The 19,991-nt window shown below is 47.2% G+C and overlaps 1 protein-coding gene across 1 annotated transcript in view; it reads right to left on the bottom strand.

Moving 5' to 3' along the window:
- The window catches only part of TRPC7 (transient receptor potential cation channel subfamily C member 7), a 143,470-nt gene that overhangs the window by 13,540 nt on the left and 109,939 nt on the right, over window positions 1–19,991 (bottom strand). The window contains exons 9-10 of the mRNA XM_049091931.1: window positions 17,379–17,643; window positions 2,582–2,777 (exon numbers count right to left, since the gene is read on the bottom strand). Of these exons, the coding sequence (XP_048947888.1) occupies window positions 2,582–2,777; window positions 17,379–17,643 (461 nt within the window). The remainder of the gene's footprint in view (window positions 1–2,581; window positions 2,778–17,378; window positions 17,644–19,991) is intronic.

Consider the following 19,991-nt stretch of genomic DNA (forward strand, 5'->3'; position numbering starts at 1 on the left):
ATTATCCAGGCACCGTCTGGTTTCTCTTACATTTGGGGAAACCCAGATGTAAGAGACCCTGTTGCAGAAGCACAGGGATGGCTGGTTAGCAACAGCTCATGTGCATAAGTGACCAAATATGTACACTGTCAAAAACTACACTTGTCTATGGACAGAGAGCTGCGTTTTGCTGTGGGTGGCAGCGGGAGAGCAGGAAACAGGCTAAGGCTTCATGCTAGCTCACCACCTCCTTTCACCTCTTGCTTCTTTTCCTGGCACAGTCTACCGTCTCGCAGGCCCCAAATACTGCATTCTCACCCCTCCTGCCCTGGCACATGTTGTTCCTACAGTTTAGAATACTCTATTTTTGGGGAGGTGTGTGTTATGAACCAAATATGTCCCCTAAAATGCGTATGTTGAAGTCCTAACCCCTAGTGCCTTGAAACCTGACTGTATTTGAAAATACATCTTTAAAGAGGTAAGTAAGGTTAAACACTAGGGCTAGGGTGGGCCCTAATCTGACCTGGCGAGTACCCTACTGAGGGGTGGAAGAGATGCTGGGGATGCATGCACAGGGAGCAAAGGCCATGTGAGGACGCCTCGAGAAGGCAGCCATCCACCAGCCGAGGAGAGAGATGCCTGAGAAGAAACCAGCTCTGCCAACACCCTGATGTGGGATGTCCAGCCTCCAGAAATGCAGGGAAATCCTTTCTGTGTTGCAGCCGCCTCATCTGGGGTGCTTTGTTATGACAGCCCCACAGACTAATACCTGGAGGTCTCTAATTTCCTCTCGGTGAGAAATACATTAATGCTTGTTTCTCATAAAAGATCAGAGTACAAAGGTAACACAGGCACAAGTGACCGTCCCCATCCAAAGCTCTCTGCTGTACTCCCGTCCCCAGAGGATGCCCTAGGTCAAGGGCGTGGTAACTTTTCTCTACCTTTCTCTGCTTTTTCTTTCTGTAAATGTACATTCATATTGTTACACGTATCGTTATACGAATGTGCATATACATCTACAGCTTATGTAAATAAGACTTTCCTATATGTATTTTCCTACAACCTGCATTTTTCCCCACAGTACCATAGAGATTTTGTGATATGAGCATAAGTTTTTCTCATCACATAGGCAGTGTTCCAAAGGCTCCATCAGAGTTTATTGAAACCCTCTGATGTCCATGGGCTATTTGCATGTTTTTCCTTTAATTAGCACCGATGTAAAACCATACTGCTGCATGGATCTATCCCTACAATTGGAATTGTTAAGTTAATTCAAAATAGGTTAGTGCCTTTTATTAATCCTTGGCTTATTTATTTTACGTTATAGTAAGTAAAACAGTAATAAGATTTATAGAGCATGAAAAAGTATAGAGAGAAAGGCATTCCGCTCCCAGTGCGCCCAGTTGCCTCTTGACAGGGAGCCCTGTTGTGTGTTCCTTGTGGACCCTTTCAGAGATTTCTTCCTTTTCAACGTCTTATGTAATTAAAAGTGAGCATGTATGCCCCTTCCTTTCTTTGTTGCATAAGGGAGAGCACTCTATAAACACTGTGCTGCAACTTGATTTTTGCACTTAGCATTACAATTTGCAGGTCTGTAGTCATCAGTACGGAGAATGTCTTTGTTCTTTCTAAAGCCACACAGCATCCTGCTGTTCAGCTACAACATCATCTATTTTACCAGATTCCTATTAATGCTCATTTATTTTCTTTTTAATTTCTTGCTCTTCCAAACAATCAATAGCTGCAATCAATAGCTTGTGGTTTGTGCATTTCAGATTTTGATAAACTGTCCCCTGGTACATTCTCTGGACTCCCTTAGCTATTTGGCAAAATTGTATTAGTCTTTGAATGGCCTTCCATTCCAGCATCACCTCTGGAAGCTTCTCTGCTTTGTACCTTGTGTACCTGATAGGACTTTTCTGGGCGTGCTGGGCCTAGGGCAATGAAGTTTGTTTCGTGATGTTTCTGTTTTTTTTCAAGGGACTGAGTTCTTAGAGGGCAGGGACTGGCTTAGTCATCTCTGTGTTACCAGTGCCCAGCATGGGCATTGCATACCATTGGTATTTCATAAATAACATGTGAGAGGCGAAGGGAATGTTGGCTGAAAGATATAGTCATTCTGATTTGCCATGGGCCACCTGCATGCTGTCCTGAAGGGAGACATGAAAGAGGAAAGATTCATGACCCTGATTCTTTCAGGCCTCGTCAGGCCCCTTCATGTGTGGTGCCCACTCTACCATATGGCAGGTTGACTGAAAGTGCTGGTTGTTTACTGTTCTGGTTTCACTTTTTTTTTTTTTTTTGAGAGAAGAGAGAGTTGAGAGGTGGAAGGGCAGAGGGAGAGGGAGAAGGAGAGAGAGAGAGAATCTTAAGCCGACTCCATGCCCGGTGCAGAGCTCAACATGGGGCTCCATCTCACAACCCTGAGATCATGACCTGAGCCAAGAGTCAGATGCTTAACCATCTGACTGAGCCACCCAGGCATCCCCTGGCTTCACATTTAATAACGCATGAACTTCTAATGTCATTACTCTCATTGCTTCAAACAGCCGTGTAAATTAAAGCAAGGGAGAGGGAACAATTTCAATGAACTCGGTCTTACCTCAATTTCCTGATACGAGTTGTTGATCATGGCTATTAGCATATTGAGCAGCACTACCACCATGGTGACGTTATAAACGCCATAGAGAACGTAGCCGATGTTCTCGATGAATTTGTGATCATATTTCAGCACCACCGAGATCACTTCAGACAAGCCAAAGATGGACCAAAATAAGGTTTTAAAGCTTTCTTCAACCCTATAAGGAAAGACAATCCCTTCAGCCACTTTGTATCTGCTAACACTGTTCACATCAAAGTTCCCATTACCCAGACTTTGGTGGTTACCCTGGAGTGGGGCTGGGCTGACTGGTGGTGCTTGTCTTCTGAAATAATGGCATATTCAGATCTCTAAGGAGATGTCAAAAATATAAAGGGCAGGTTCTTCATTTTCCACTCAGTCCATTTTGGGGGGATTCCAGAGTGTGGTATCATTTTTATCTTGTAATTAATTAAGCAATTAAAGTTAAGGCAGATGTTTGTTTCTTGTACATTATCAGGCTCAGAAAGCACTCTTCCTAAAATAGTCTCTTGAATGTCTCAGACCACCCAGCCCCATGTGCAGGGGGAGAGGATGGTGTCCATCGATGAAGGGAGCATGACTGGTGCCTGGCGCTTGTCACAGGGCAGCTCCTTAAGCCTCATGACCATCTCTGTGTTGGGCTCGCTTATTACCTGCATTTACAGATGGAGGCATGGACACTCAGACCCTTCTCCTTTCTAGGGGCATCTGACTGGAGAGTGAGGTACAGATCCAGGCACATTTGAGGTTTCCAAAAGCATGTACATCTACCTACTATGCTTTTCCAGCCCCTGGCTCTAGGTAGTGAGGCCAGCCTCACACCTCATGTCCTCTCAAATGGAGTTGTGCTATGAAAAGAGTAAGTTTGGTATGTCCGTGTTATTCAAATTCAGCAGACAGCTGTCTGCACCTCAGCCTGCAGCTCACTCAAAGTAGAGATTGCATGTGCTTTGAGGGCAGTGCCGGGAAAATCTGGCTTTTAGAACACTGCTCTTTGACTCTTGAGAGACTGTGAAGTTATCAGAATATCCTAGTTTTAAGACTAGGATCCAGGCATGTTTCACTGTCTAGTTTGTGGCTAGGAACCCACATCAGGTTTACAACATAGAATCCAATCAGAAAGCTGGGTTTTAGTTGGGTGGTTTAGAACACCTCCGTGCATCTGATAACTTCTGAATGGTTATATGCAGTTCTTTTGGTTTGCAGTCAGATTTGGGGTACATTATAAGAAAGTACTTTCTTTTTTCTCTTTAACATTTCAGATTTTCAGCACTCACCCACAAGTGGCCAGGATTAGCTAGATCTCAAAAAAAAATTGGCATTTCTTAAGGATTGGTATTTATTTGACAAGATGTACAAAAATACTAGTACTTGTCACTTTGGCTAAAAATCCAACTCTGACTTACATGAATTTTCGGCTCTCCTGTGTGCGAGTATGTGTGGGTGTATGTGTATGTGTATGTGTATGTGTATGTGTATGTGTATGTGTATGTGTGTGTCTAGCCAGCGGTTTGACTCATTCTCTATGCATCCCAGAGTCTGAAAACTGAAAATTGAAGTGGGTTTTTGTTGTCATTATTTGTTTCTGGTTTCTTTGAAAACTGTGAGTTTAGAATATTTAATTCATTTTATTTTTAATAAGAAGGAATTTAGTTGGGGGTTTGGAGGTGATGACCAGGTATCCAGCATTATTTTAGAGCCCCAGCCCCTAACGCTATTCTGAGAAAGAGGGGAACACACTGCTTCCTTGTGTGAGATCCATTTTGTGTGAAAAAGATGCCATTCAATGCATGGCCAGGATTCTCTGCAGATATTGCCTGCCATTAAGAAGTTATCCTGTGGTCATCACCTTAGTGGGAGGGAACAGTGGCAGAGAGACTCCAGAACCACTGGATGAGCCCCACTTCCCAAACTGGAAGGAGACAGCAGGATGTGATGACAGTTGTTCCCTTTCTAGCCAGGTCAGGAAACCAAAGGGCCCGCTCTTTGAGCCAGGGACTGGGCAGGCTGGCACTGGTCCAGGATTAGGCACTTACCACGAACATCCTAAGAAATGGATAATATGTGCAACTGAGAGATGCTTTACAGGAATTCATCTTCGTTTGCTTACCTTGTAAAACCCTACAGACCTTTGGCTGACACAAATGAAGCAAGCAATTACAGAATATTCAAGGAAAGTCTTCTGAATTTTGATTAGGGAAAATGGCCTAGATTCAGAGTATATTTTTTTTTTCTCATTTGCTTCTTCTTGTTATGAATTTTGCCACTAAGCTCTGGTTTATCCTTGGTGCCTTCTCTTAGGCATTCTATGTAATAGAATAATCGAAAGGAGGCAGAGCTAGCCCATTACACAGTGTGTGTTGTAGTAAGAGAAGAGTTACAGATCCCTAAATTCATGGCTTAGCCCCTCCACCATCAGTCCCCTCCCCCCACCCCCACTTGGAACACTGATCCTTTAGCTTTGTTATCTGGTTCCCAGACAATCTTTATACCTGTTTCATTTCTTCTATAGTTCAGGAATTAGCTTCTGGACTTGAATTTGGCTGTGACCTACAAGAGCATCTAATTACGAGAGGCCCAGAGTCACTGGGATTTCCAGAGTGAAAGTGACCCTCCCTCCAGAGCAATAACACAGGCACCTGACTGGGCAGGAAAGGATCTTAGCCAAAGTATGCATTTTTAACAATCTCTTGTAAGCTCTTTGGGGACTGTCTATAGCCCTGTGTCCTCTTATTATGGGGCAAAATGGGTTGTTGTAGCAAAGACCTCCTTTAAGGTAAAGCTGGGTCCATTAGCTTGAATCATCCACTATAGCTCGATCCACCATTGGTGTCTTTTGGGTCTTTCACGTGCACTTATCCCTCTTGACATGATCTGGACCAACCAAATAGACTAATTTTGTTGTCATTGTTTCTCCCAGAGGAGACATCATGGGCTGAGTTATGCACAATTACCTGGCCTAAATGGTAAGCAGTGCAGTATTTTACCCATAGCTCCACCTATATAACTAATTCTGAATGGAATTGAGGAGTTCAAAGTTTAAAAATTACACAATAAAAAAAAACTAGAATAAAATAGCACTATTTTGTATAATATTGGTCTGGGAGAGGTTTCAGAAACTAGAAAGGGAAAGATGGAGGGATTTGACCACATAAAACTTTACTTGTATACAACAAAGACATAATAACTAACAATGTAAGGCAAAAGGCTAAGTGAGAAAAGAATTTGTATTTGCAATACAGGTGACAGACTCTTGTGTCTTTCTTATATAAAGAGATCTTACAAGTCAATATGAAAATGACATCCTAGCAGAAAGAAAAAGGGGAGAAAGAAATTTCTATGAAATCTAGGTGCTTTTTATGGTGACTAGAGCTCCACAGTTTAACTTGAAGTGCCATGCTAGTGACATTTTCTGGTTTAATATGTGGCAGAAAATAAAGGAAAGCTGTCTTCATTGTTCCAAGTGGGAAAAGGCTGTGTTACTTTGACCTTGGAAACCTACCATAATATATTCCCAGAGAGAAGGCTAACCTTGGAAAGGAGACAAATAGTACATTACTAATGCAAAGAGCTTTGGCACTAGAGCTGGCCTCGATGTTTTGTGAGATTATGATACTCTCTGAGTCATCACCCACCATGTTTAGGACGATGGGGCAGAAGACCAGTCACTATGGAGGTTGGGGACTGTCTTTCAGGAAGAAAGTATCCAGGAACTGGCTTAGCTGATCATCACAATGAAACCGCTTGTCTCACAGAAAGCCTCTATTGTCAACCAGTTGGTCTCAAGGCTAAATGTTCTCTACTCATAGGGATAGTGGTCACCAGCTTCACATCCTCCTCCTAACTGCTCTGCTACCTGCAGAATTTGTCACAGATTCCTTCGACTGTGTCAATCACAGGAAGCTTCACAGACATAGTGGGAGGAGTAAGAAGAGCAAAGGCGCATGCCTGGGTTCAAATTCCAGCGCCACCACCCGTTGGCTGTGTGAGTCTGGGTGTGTTACCACACCTCTTGGACTCTCAGTCCACTCATCTATGAACTGGGACAGAAGTGCTTCACTAGGAAGTTGCTATTAAGATTAAATGAGCAACCTAGTTATAGTATATAATGCAAGTCCTGTAAGTGGTAGCTATTATGTTCATTCATTTATTTGCTATTTACCAATAACAAAATAACTCTGTGCCCCAGGCAGAGTACCAGGTACCCATGCGCTGGTGTCCAGACCTTGCTCCTGCCCGGGGGTCCCGGTCTCAGGCATCCCCAGCGGGGACAGAACGCTGCAGGGCTGTAGTAGGCATGCGTGCTCTCCTGGCCTGGCCTTCCCCAGGGTCACACTCGGCCCCATCGGCACCCTGCCCACCCTGGGCTGCCACACAGGGCCAAACAGAGACCTTGCTGAACAAGCCTATCTTCCTTCCTCCCTGCAAAGATCATCATGAACCCTTGATTTCATGCAAATCCTTCTTCCGGCTTCTCTGGCCCAGGCTGCCTTGTGACCTGTGACTCTCTCAGCTTGTAGTGCAAGGGACTGCAAAGTATAGTCAATAGGCCCCCACAGCCTAAGAAGTGCTGCTAATGTGGGGAAAAGAGGAAAGGCTCCCCTGAGTGATGCTGAATAGGCCATGATTCAGGCTGCTCCTGCTGCGCGGGGGTGTATGTGGGGGAAGGTTGGGGCTGATCTGTCAGGCGGAAGGAAGGCAGGGGCATCTCATTAGCTCTCTCCTAGGCTCGTCTCGCCTGGATAATGGGGCTTTAATAACACGTTGCCTGAAGAGGCGGTTGTGTATGGGTCTCAGGGAACAAACTGATCAACAAGGGGAGGGTTTGGGGCAATTGTTAGGAGAATTGCTGCTGCTTTGGAATGCCACGATGCCCTCCCCCTGGTGCTGGAACACTGCCTTCCTGCTTCCCCCCAAAACCATGCAGTTCAGATGCCTACCCCAGGCTGCACATAGCACATAGCAAGCTAAAATTAAGCAGGAGGCTAGCTCCCGAAAGACTGTTTCTCACGTTCGGAGGACAAAAGTGGGTGCCATGCTACAGACCTGCTGAGGTAGAAATGCTTACCTGCCCTCCGGGCTGGGATGATGGAAGACGGTACTGGAGATACACAGGGACCCGCCAGAGCCCTGGGGGGCTCTAACGCCTGGACCTGGAGACCTGGAGCAGCTGGGCCGTGCTTGAAGCACATGCCCCCCAGCTTGTGTCCCCTGAATGACCTCTCAGTTTACCCCGGGTCCTACATGAGGCGCTTGATCTAGAGCATCCAGAAGTAGAGGAGGCCGGCCCAGAATCAGTGCTGAGGGAGGGGGTGTACAAGGCCTGCATGGCCCAGATTTATTCCTCCTGGGACACGGGGAAGCCTGCTGGCTCCTCCAGGGACACAGCTGTGTCTTCTTCATCCTCGAAACGCCAGACTCTGGCACAGAACGTGGCACCCTGAAAGTGCCCCATAAATTGTCTGTTGAATGAATGAATGAGTCCCGATCCCACTCCCAGTGGGGAGCTCTCGGCTCCATTGGCCGAGTGAGACCCTCGGAAAGCAGTTTCCAAGTCAGGCAAACCTGGCTTTGCATGTGGGCTTCTGGCCACATTCCAACCTCTCTGGGCCTCTGTCTTTCTAGCTGTACAACGGGGAAACTACAATTTCTCCTCCGCAGGCTTGTTGTGGGGATTAAGGGAATTAATCGAATGCTTGGGAAGTGTGCAAAATACTGCCTGGCACATAATATGTATTATTATTTTTGGTATTCATTTTTTTCTTTCTTTCTTAACTACAGTGGGCTCCAGTGTCAGGCTGAAAGTCTCTTGTGGCCTACAGTCACCTCTCAGCATAACCCTTTGAAGATAGCAATCAGATCCTCACCCTCTCTGTTAGTGGCTTTCCCAGGGCTGACAATCCATCCTGTCACCTGGGAGGCCTCAAAGCCCCTCCCCCCCGTTGGACTCCTCCTTAAGCTCACAGAGCCTGTGTGGCTGCCAACATCTCTGCTGTGCCCTATTCCCTCACCCTGGAAGGCCTTCCTCCCTTGTCTGGGAGTGGCCGCCCCTCCTCCTCCTCATGCACCAGCTGTAAACTTGATTGTCACCAGCTCAGGGTGGACCTGTCAGAAACCCTGACTGAAGGAGGCCTCCTGAGTTATTCTTTCTCTCAGTGTTTTTATTTCTTTCCTAGCTCTCAGCACTTAATCTCTAATGACTTTCTTGGTCTCTTTGTTTAGTTTTGTAATTTATTTTTTGCCTTTTGTCTCTCTTTTCATGTTCACGGAGGAGTGTGACCTCCATGAGGAAGAGGGCCTGCTGACTTTCACACTGCTCTGTCATCGGTGCCAGAAAACGCCCGGCTCATAGTAGGAATTCAGTAAACATTTTTGGCCAATGGATGACTGAATACTGGGAAACTGAGGCATGAGATGACTTGACCTTAGCTGGTTGGCTTCAGACCTACCCAAGAACTACATTCTGATAGTATCTCTAGAGCTAACCCTGGACAGCCCGGTTTCCTGTCACTGACACTTGGAGGAAGGACAGTTTGACCCTGTTTTCATTCTAGAATTGAATGTTAGTGATAAAAAGGGAAGGCTGTCTTCCCATGAACGAGAATAAGATGGAGGATGTGGGGCAGGGCCTGGAAATGTGTGTGAAGACATCATTGAAGAGAGAACATTTTCTGTGTACCATTATGCCTTTCCCTCATGAATCTGTGGGTTCTCAGCCTGTTCCAGAAACTTAAAGGTACCAGGCTTTTAAATTTTCATGTCATGAATAAACATGAGGAGAAGGCATAAATAAATATTATATGATAGTAGAATGCCTGCTGTAACAGGCATAATGATTCTTCTGAACTGGTCCCAGAAAAGATCTATATTTTTATCACTTCCTGGAGAATTATACAAAGCTGAGAACTTCTATTAGATTCAAAGTATATTTTTTTGACACATAATGATCCTTTTCAGATGCTTGACCTCTCTGAGCCTGACTTGGACCCCCTTCAATAGCCACTGCTGCTTGCTCCCTCAAGTCTGAGGACCTTCCTACTACTGTCTCCATGTGATGGTGGCTGTAATAAGTTTTCTTATTCCCCCCAAATCCTTATACCTAGCTTGAATTTAAAAGATGAAAGGCGAGATTATAACTTTCAAAATACAGTAAAGTCTGCCATGACATTTCTCTATCAGAGATGCCCAGATTTCAACATTGCCCAGAATCCTGGGAGAATCTGTCCCTCTAAATCCCAGTAGGCTGATTCCATGCCCAGTTCCCACCTGCAGACATATTCAGCTTTGTGCTTTGCCCCAAGAACACAGTAGTTGGCCATGGTCCTGCGATGCCACACTGGGACCCTTTCCTTGGTTTCTCTTACCCAGCCCTTGGTAGCAAGACCTCCTCTGCAGCCAGATCCTTCTTGGTGGCATGGCCCTTGGCTGTCAGGAGGCCCCTCTGGCTCACTCACTTATCTTGGGGCTTGTATGGCTCATCTGTCTCCCTTTTTTCTCTTCTGTGAGCCAGGGAAATTTCAGTCTTCTATTTGCAAGGCACAATATAGCTTTTTTAGCTGAAGAGCCTATTTTGCTCCTTTATCAAGTGAGTGGTTGACCCCTAGCACTGAGCATGGGGCCTTCCTTCTCAAGGTCCCCTGGTTCCTCCATCCCTTAGAGCATGGACTTCACCCACAACACTGAACATTCACCTGTTTCTGAGTGTTTGCCTTCAACTCTGCTGGGTATGGATCTTGAGGAAGGTCGAAGCCCCCATGTCCCCCTGAATCATCCAGGGACTTTGCCTTTCTTCCCATCGTATGCTCCTCCAGATTGTCTTCCCCAGATCCTTCTAGGGCCTTCCCAATGTCATAACCCAAAAACATCCTTCCCTCCCAACCCCCACATTCAGTCACTCAGTCATCACATTTCCACTCCAGCCTCCCCAGTTTCCCTTCTCTATCCCCTCTGCCACTCCTCAGGTCAGAGTCCTGTCCTGCGTGTAGCTCCTGGTCCCAGCCACCTAACAGAGCTCATTCAGCAATCTTGGGAGCCTCCTTTCTTTCAAGTTCCCTTCTTTCAGAACATCTCAATTTGTAAACATGCCCTCATTCCTGTGGTTTTTTGATTAACATCTGTCTTCCCAACCAGTCTGGAAGTTCCACGAGGGGAGGAGCTGTGACTATTTTTACTCATGATAAAATCCTGAGCTTGGGCTTACTCTCCTCCCATCCTTTCCAACCCATCCTTCACACAGTTGCCCCAGCACACTTCCCGAAGGCAGATATAATCACATCTTCTTTCTGTTAAAAAGGTCCTAGCAGAGACTAACACCCTATTAGGACTCATTTCCAGAATCTGGATCCTCCCGGGTTATCTTATGTGATTTTCTCTTGTTTTCCCAAACTCTTGTTGACTGGCAGTTCTTCAAAACTCCTCTGCTCCTTTACACCTTGCACAGGCTAGAACACCCCCCTAGTCATCCTCCAAGACCCTCCACGGCCTTCCAGGAAGCCATCCCTGACCCTGGCAGGCAGAGTTCAGCACTTCCTCCTGGCTGTGCTGCCCAAGTACCCTTTGATGATGATCAGGTGGTACAATAATTGATGCCATTTCTTCTAAATGCTCCCTTGTCTATGCATTCCACAGAGAGAGGAGGATTGTTTTATTAATCTCTGTGACCACAGGACAAACACAGAACTTTGTTTGGAGTAGTTGCTCCATAACGGTTGTCGAACAAATGAGTGTACTTTGGAATGAAAACCTACTTTATCCAGGGGGCAAACATAGGCTGTGTATTTAGAGATGAGGTATGCAGAGCCATCAGGTTCTCAGTGATAACCACATTTGAATTCAGTATGTTGTTCTTTAGAATTTAGTGCCACAGGAAAAAAAAAAAGAATTTAGTGCCACAAGAAAGTGACTCAACTGTTAAAGAGATTCCCCCTCCACTTTAGAGCAGAGACTCTGCTGTAGGAGTGGAGATCCTGCTCTTGGGAATCTCAGGTCAAAACGTGGAGGGAAGGAGTCATGCAGATCCAGGTTCAAATCCTCTTCTTGGCTCTGGGATCTTGGGCAAGTCTAGAGTCTCTCTGAACCTTAGTTTTCTGGTAGTGTCTGTGTCATCCCACTGTTTGGAGGATTAAGTGAGAGAGCAGATTATGTGTTTATTATGAGTTGTTCAACAACAGGGTGATGTAGCATTGGTGGGGCGAGGGGAGGCATGTGTGGGCAGGGTCTCCAGGAGCTTCTCTCCTTGCCCCAGGGCCCCTCCAGATTCATAGGAAGGAGGAGCTGGCTTTTCTGTGGCCCTGGAGAGCAGAGTGAGCTGAATCAGCGCCTCCTGCCTCTGGTGGCCATATGAATCTCTCCCTTTATAGAACGTGCAAATTTTCCATAACTGTCATGGAAAACGGAAGCTTCTAATTTTGCTTAGCACTGCTGAAACTTCTTCCATTAAAATGATTCCTGGGGAGACAGAATAACCTTAGGAGAAGTATTATTTTTGATTAGAAAAGTCTCAACCCAGCTGTGCTATGAAGCTGACTCCAGGACAGCCTGGTAGAAAAGACTGGCTGGCTCATTTTTGATGGGACAGGCCCCATATTTAATGCCCAATCAGAATTAAGTAGAGGAGGCCACGTTTACCTTAAGGGGAGACCAGGAGCCCAACGTGGGTCATGAGACCCATGTGGTGTCAGAGAGCCCATCACTTCCCTGCTCTGGGTCACCTCCTTGCCCCCAGTCCCTCCCACTTTTCTCTGTGTACCTGTCCTGCCATGGTCACAATCAGAGTATAGAGAAGGCTACCCCTTTTGGATGCATTCTTGCCTGGCTGTATTTCATCCATGAGCCAAGTTCTCTCTCTCTCTCTCTCTCTCTCTCTCTCTCGTAAGTTCCATGCCCAGCACAGAGCCCAACAGTGTGGCCTGACCTCACAAGATCAAGACCTGAGCTGAGATCAAGAGTCAGATATTCAACGGACTGAGCCACCCATGTGCCCCTGTCTCTCTTTTTCTAACACTGTAACTAGAGTTCTGGAACCCCACAGTTTCATACAGTTTCTAAGCTGAAAATCTCAAAACAACCCCCTCAAAAGGCAAATCCTCTTTGTCTACTGACTTCCATGGTAAAGTCAAAGATATGTTCCTAATAGGAACAAAATTCCTAACAGAATCAAAAACTTTTCTTAAAGAGTTCTTCAAGAAAGAACACTCTTGGGCAGGTTGCTTAGTTTTCTCTCTGCTTCCTGACCCTCATCTTGGGATACTTGGATTTTGTACTCTGAGAGCATAAAACTTATCTGAGTGATGTCTCTTCCTCCTGTTTGGTCATTCACAGTTTCTAATAGAAGCAACTTGGAGATAATGAGCTGCTGGCAGGTGCGCTGTCTGTCATGCCCAGACAGGCCCAGCTCACCAGCCAATGACCCATACACTCACATCCCTTTCCCCCTTTAGCTAGCCCCCCTGACACAGAAGCATCTGAGAAAAATAACCCAGACCTCTGAGAGCACCCTTAGTTCTGAAGTGGATGGAGCCTGCTGACAAGTTGAGAACTGTTCATAGAATCTAATCCCAGAGCTCACTCCTTGCTGGTCTGCCTTCCTATTCTGCGGAGCCTGAGAGTGTACCAATAAGACACTCGGGTTAACAAGCCCTTTGTTTTTGAAATGCACGTGGCAGAGAGTGGCCTCCGTCTCTCCATGTGAATAATGATGAGGTTTGGGTAGTATCAGCGTGTGTCGGCATGTAGCCCTAAGACCACCTTCACAGAGTCCCCCCAGTGACTTGTTAATGCAGATGTCTGGGCCCTACCCTAACTTGCAATTAGACTCTCTCGGGGGTGGGGCCTAGGAAGTCCCCAGAGTAGCCATTTCCCCAGGTGATTCTGGTGTGGTTTGGGAACCACTGATCTCGGTTAAGACTCTTTATACTCTGGGGCAGCCCAGGTGGCTCAGCAGTTTAGTGCCGCCCTCAGCCCAGGGCATGATCCTGGAGACCCAGGATGGAGTCCCACATCAGGCTCCCTGCATGGAGCCTGCTTCTTCCTCTGCCTGTGTCTCTGCCCCCGCACCCCCCCCCCCTCATGAATAATAATAATAAAAAAGACTCTTCCTATTCTGTGTTTATTTATACTGGGGTAGAATTAGTTCAGTCTATTTCCTTCTAACCCCTTCACGGAGGTCTGCTGGATGGAGGGAAAGGGAATTTGGGGTGGGGAAGGAAGAATTGGGACAGATGGGGGGTTAGAATAGGGATTGGCTGAGGGCTGAGGGTCTGCAGTGGTAGAGAGACTTTTTGCCTCTTTTGTCCCAGAATGTCCCTGCCCCCCCATCATTTGGGACAGCACTGTAATTTTGTGGGATTCAGGTGGAATGGCTTTTATGACCTGAACTGGGACTGCACCCCTACAGCGAACAGGGCTCTCCTGGGGGCTACAGCCTCTTGGTTCCTTGAAGTTGACTTTCAAAGGGGACTCCTGAACCCACTTGTCCTTGAACATGGCAGGTATGGGGCTGGGGGAAGATACCTGCGGGTGCACCAGCCCAAATTTCCCTTCTGTAGGACTGAGCCTCCTGACTCTGTAGAAGCAGATAAGGGACCCATCTTACCCTATAAGCTCAAAATTCCACAGGAGAGAAGCACCCCCTGTGGGAGGGTTGGAGGGAAGATGCTGAGCTAGAGCTAGGCAGGGTGGCCTGGGGATGGGCTGTTCTGAAGCAAACATTCACCTGAGAGGGGTCATCTGACTTTATCACCTGCATAGCTGGCATACAGAATAGTCCTGAGTCCCCTAAAGCACACATCTCATTCATCCTACCGTGGCTTTTTGCTGATCAAAGATCTCTTACGGGGACATGCTCTGGGGAGCAGTCAGAAGGTAAAAGATGACATTTATAAAAATCCATTCTTTCCTCTGCACTTCACTGCTCTATCGACTGTTTCCCTGTTCAATCACACCATCATGCAGCTGCATGTCCCATTTTAGGAACTGCCAAAGCCATAAATATCCTGTACTTTCTCCATCATGCTCACTGCCGCCACAGCTTTTCTTCCTTTCCCCATCCTGGGGGCCTGAGTCCTCTTTGGTTGGGTCCCTGGTGCCTAGAAGGTTTTTATTGGGTTCCCAGGACTTGGGACAAGCCAACTGCTTTGCTCCTTTCTTCTGCTTTTGTCTTTTCCAATGGCTTTCCTGATCCCAGAGATTCCCTCTTTCATTTTCTTCTGTGTCCTGGCACTGACCTTCTGAGCACCTGTGCACCAGGTCCCCAGTGAGGAGTAGGATGAGGGATTGCACAGAACACCCAGGATGGAGGAAATGGAGCACAGGTTCACATGGTCAGATTTCCAGTCCAATGTTTACCCTGCTGCCCGGAGTCCGGCTTTGTCTCCCCTATTCATCCTGTCATTCTTGTTCAGGAGGAATTTAGTGAGCTGTACAGTGTGCACAAGGCATTGTGGGAGACTGGAAGGACAGGAGGTACATCAAGGCCTTTGTTGACTGACAGCTTGACTGTCTTTCAGCAACAATGCATCCTATGCTGAATGGCTTCATCTAGCAGATCCAGAGCAAATTTGCTTCTGGGCGATTCATACTTACCTCATTCCTGCCACAGCTAATCACTGAGTATTGGAGTAATAGAAAGTAGTCTGACTGATTCAGTGAAATACTTGGCCTGATCTGGACAAAGTTCATAAGTGAGGCCACTGCTCAGAAAGGGTCCCTTAGAGCCAGATTAGTACATAGGTGTCTGTGCTTGCACCTTATCCTCTCTCCCCTATTCCTCATTCACCATCTCCATGATCATCACTGCTACTCCCTGAAGCTTTATTGTATGCCAAGCACTGTGTTCAGTACTGTTTCTTCTTATGGGATCCTTAGAACAATCCTGTGAGGTTGGCCATCTTAGTATTCTTACCTCAGAGCTGGGGGCATTGAGGCCCAGGGGATTTGAGTGCTTATCCAAGGCCACACAGCCAGTGAGAGGAGAGCTCAGACCTGAACTTAGTCTGTCTGAGCCATGGGCTGCTGTGGGCTTAGGGCAGAGCCAGGCCCTTCTCAGGTGCACTTCTCTGCTCTGGGCCAGGCACCTGCTCTCTGTAAAAACAAATCACTTCTCTGCCCCACAGAGTAACAGTGTCTGTGGTGTGGCAGCACCAGGGTCCCACTCTTCTAGATAGCTCCTGTGGGCAGGGCAGCATAGCACATGGTTCTGAGCTGAGGGCATATGGCACTCATTGCCCTTGGTTTGGGTTCTCAGAGGTAAGCACCTTCCCCTGATGGGTGATTTCTCCAGAAGAAGGGTAGAGTAAGGTCATGCTGGGAGTCGCTCAGGAAAACTGTGTGGCCGGGCTCAGCCATTTTCACCGGCAGGGTAACAGATTCCAGGCCACTCAGGGTTCCTTGGGCCCCCATGTCAGGAGTGCTAGCCCTGTGGGTCCCAGCTGCTGTGCTTGTGCCTGGACACCTGCCTGTCCTTCCTCAAGATTCTGGTGGGAGCTTAAAGAAGGCAGGAAGATGTTCTGAGCCTGGGTGCACTGGGGGAAGGACCTCGACTGGAACTACAACCACCCATTTATTCCTAAGGGTGTTTATGAACAAGGCAGGAAGTCATTTCCATTTTACAGGTGAGGACACAGAGGTACGGATATGTCAAGTGACTTGGCTTAAGGTCAGGAGCCAGGGGGAACTCGGGTCACCTGACCTTCTCCCAGGCCTCCAGGAGACGGCCAGCACCCTCCGCAGGGGTGAGCCCTGGGTGCCAGGACACAGGTTCCATGAGCTCCATCCCCAGCCCCATGTGGAGGCCGTGGCGGCGTCGTGCTCTGCGAGCAGCAGCTACTTCTGGCCATTGATGGCAGTGGCCTGCCAGAGCCCCGCGCATGCGCCTCCCGCCTCCCCGCCTGGCTTTTCCCTGTTGCCGCCGAGGCGCGCGATGCTGCGGACCTGCTCCGTGTCCCTGCACGTACCGGTACCGGTACCGGCTCGGCCGGCAGGTGTGCGCAGCTGCTGGCCTGCACCTGCTCGCACACCGGCCTCTCGCGCTGGTGGCTGTGGCTTCCCCCGGTGTCCCCGAGGTGTAGGCCAGTCCACATCCTCTGCGGTGAATTTGATTAATAGGAGACGTCAGGTGGGAAGGCTCCAGCTGGTAAACTGTGTCTCATTCTGATGGGCTATGGGGAGATGCGGCGTCTCCGTATAATCTCCCGAGAGAGAGTGTCGCGACCGGGTTGTTCGTTCTGCTAGATGGTGGCCAGGTCAGAAATACCTCCCCCCCTCCCCCGCCGACTTCACTTTCCTTTTTCCTTCAGTCCTCTGGCATTTGGATCACAACTGCCTTTCTCCAGTGAAGCACGGGCATGCAAGATCTGCCCAGGGCTCTGGTTTCTAGGCAGCACAGTGCATGCAGTGATAATAGTAATAGTACCCCTTTCACGTATCGAGAATATGTCGTGGGGCTGCTGCATCATCTCACTGAATCTTCATACTATCCCTATCGAGCAGGTATGATTTTTATCCTCATTCTAAGGATAAGGAGACTAAAGCTCAGAGAAGTTAAGGAACATGCTCATGGCTGCACAGCATGTAAATGGCAAAAATGAAGATTTAATACAGCTTAAACATTGGGTTCTTTCAACTCCAGAACATGAACTCTGAGCCACCCGTAAAGAAAGTTGCCTGCAACTTGTGGATACCAAGGAAACATGAGTCTCTGCAAGGAGCTGCCTGCTAGAGACTCCTAAGGATTGCGGGGGGGCCCAGAGAGACCCTCCGAGGAGAGCCCTGGGGTACTCACGTTGTAAACGCTGGGTTGTACTTCGCACCTCGGTAGTAGGAGTAGAGATTGAACATCCCAATCATGAAGGCCACAAATACCATGATAAAAATGACCATGAACTTGAAGATATCTTTCACGGTTCTCCCCAGTGAGATCTGCAGAGGCCCAAAACTTTCGTTGGCCGGCAGGATGTACGCAATTCGAGAGAAGCTCAACACAACAGCAATCGCATACAGTCCTTCTGATATGATCTGAGGGTCTGAAGGCCACCACTTGTCCCTGGCTGTAAGAAAACAATCTAGGTTACTTACTGAGGTGAGGAGTGGACAGGGTCTGCTGTGCTGACTGGTCTCTGGTGGAGAAACCAGTTATTCATCTTTAGAGGTGTCAGACCTCATCATTGCCATTCCTGCCCTTAAAGTTCCTCCCAATACACAGAAGGGCCCATCTGCTGGGAACACCCTACCCTCCCTTCAAGGGTGCTTCATTCACACTCATCCCTTCAAACTCTGGTCAGGTGTCATCTCTCTCAGGAAGCCTTGACTCCTACGACTGACCATGGAACTGACCATGCTGCTTACTATTCTGTCCTTAAAAAAAAAATTATTGATTGATTGATTGATTGATTGATTCATGAAAGAGAGAGAGGCAGAGACATATGCAGAGGGAAAAGCAGGCTTCCTCCAGGGAACCCAGTGTAGGACTTGATCCTAGGACCCCCAAGATCATGCCCTGAGCCAAAGGCAGATGCTCAACCACTGAACCACCCAGCTGTCCCCTATTCTGTCCTTCTTATCAGTGTTTGAACTCCACAAGCAGGGGCTATCCCATTCACTGGGAAAGCATCACAGGGAGGTGGTGGGGAAGAGTGTGAGCCTTGGAGACAGACAGACCTGAGGTTGACAGTGGCCTTTCTACTCAGAGGCTGTATGACTGTGAGCAAGTCAATTAACCTTTTGGAACCCAATTTTCTCCAATTCTAAATTGGGGATACTATCATCAACTTCACAGAGCTTTAGTGAGGATGCAATGCAACCAGATATGCAAAGTGCATAGGGTCTGGCATACAGCAGGTATTGCTAAATGTTTGTTAAATGACTGAAAGAAATACCACAAGTTTGGGCTGGCCACAAATCAGAACAAACTAGCCCTCTTGAGGGCTGGGAATCTAAAGGATCTTGCCTGAAAAAATGCTCTTGAGTTTTGTTTCTCAGACAGTATATGTTTGGAAGCTCTGCGTTTGATCTAAGGTCTCCAAAGTGGCGACTGGTCATCCAGGTTTGCCATGACAGCCCTGTTCCAGGTGGCGAGAGTCCTGGGATCTGTTCTGGGCTATAGAGTTTCTGCTTGTGGTCTCTGGTGAGGGTCTGAACTGCCCTGCAGCAAAACAAACCTGTGAAGTGTTCCTATGGCACAAGGGATGGCATTCATCGCTCATAAGGCTCCCTGCTATGTGTCAGGACACACTGTGGTTCTCTGATAAGGGCAACATCTTCATCCTAGGCAACCCGTAACTGTACGTGGGTGTCTGCAGTTGTCACGATGCCAGGGCAGGAATATTACTGAAATGCTAATACCCTGCAATACTCCAGACAGACCCGTACCATGAAAATTGCTCTGCTGAAAAAGCCAAGAGTCTCCCCGTTGAGAAATGCTAAGTGAAACTTAAATTGAGAAACATCAGAAACTGAAATTAGCCCTTACGCATACATTAGCTGTAATTTTAGTGACAGCCCTGTAGAGTAGATATTATTATTGCCATTTTAAAGATTGGATTAGGGGTATGGGGTCCTTTTCATAGGCAGGTAAATGCAGATAGCAAGGAGATTACATAGCAATTCTTGGCACCCCAGGGGACATGGAAGAAGAGGAATTTTAGCCTTTATTTTCAAGGCTGGACTGTGTTAAACAATTACGATAATAAAGAACAGTAAGAAATCTTTCGTAAGGGAAGCCAGGCTTCTGTTTGCTACAAAGTTTCATGTTGTGTATTCTAAATTGCATTTGGAAATACAATAAAATTATAGACTCTATGTTCTCATCAAGGTCATAACTTAGAAGTCCAGGAAAGAGAAGTAAGGAGAACAAATTATGTTTTTCCAACATACCTGTCAGCCTCCAAGGATAGATAACACATTTGGGTAGCATGAAATAAGATTTGGCTTCTACAAAAAGACACCAAAAAGGAATTTCTTTCCCCCCTCTCCTATAATCTACCATATTAAACCTCAGCTGTAAGAATAAAAGACACTTCTATTATCTAGTAGGATGGATTGAGTTGTTGTCAGACCCTGGTGATCAGGTCAGGACTTCTAGTGAAAAAGTGTTCTACTTGGATTGGCCTGTAAGAGTTATGATGGGTGTAAGAGCAAAGAGCAGTGTGATGATTCAAAGGGGCTTTCTTCTTTTTGGAGCTCTTTCCATCAGAAAAATTGTCCAATCACAGCCTGAAAAACTGGAATCTGCCTTTTTGGAGCTGTAGAGGTTGGAAGGCACCACCGCCTGGCTCACCCACAAGGGGGCTCTCTTGCCCCGCAACTGTAGCACAAGGGAGCACCCTGAGCCAAAAGATTTCCAAGGGCAAAGGGTGAACCTCAAAGCAAGGGCAACAACGTACAATATTTAGCAGTT

This window comes from Canis lupus, chromosome 11, assembly GCF_003254725.2.
Source record: "Canis lupus dingo isolate Sandy chromosome 11, ASM325472v2, whole genome shotgun sequence".
Classification (NCBI taxonomy): Eukaryota; Metazoa; Chordata; class Mammalia; order Carnivora; family Canidae; genus Canis; species Canis lupus.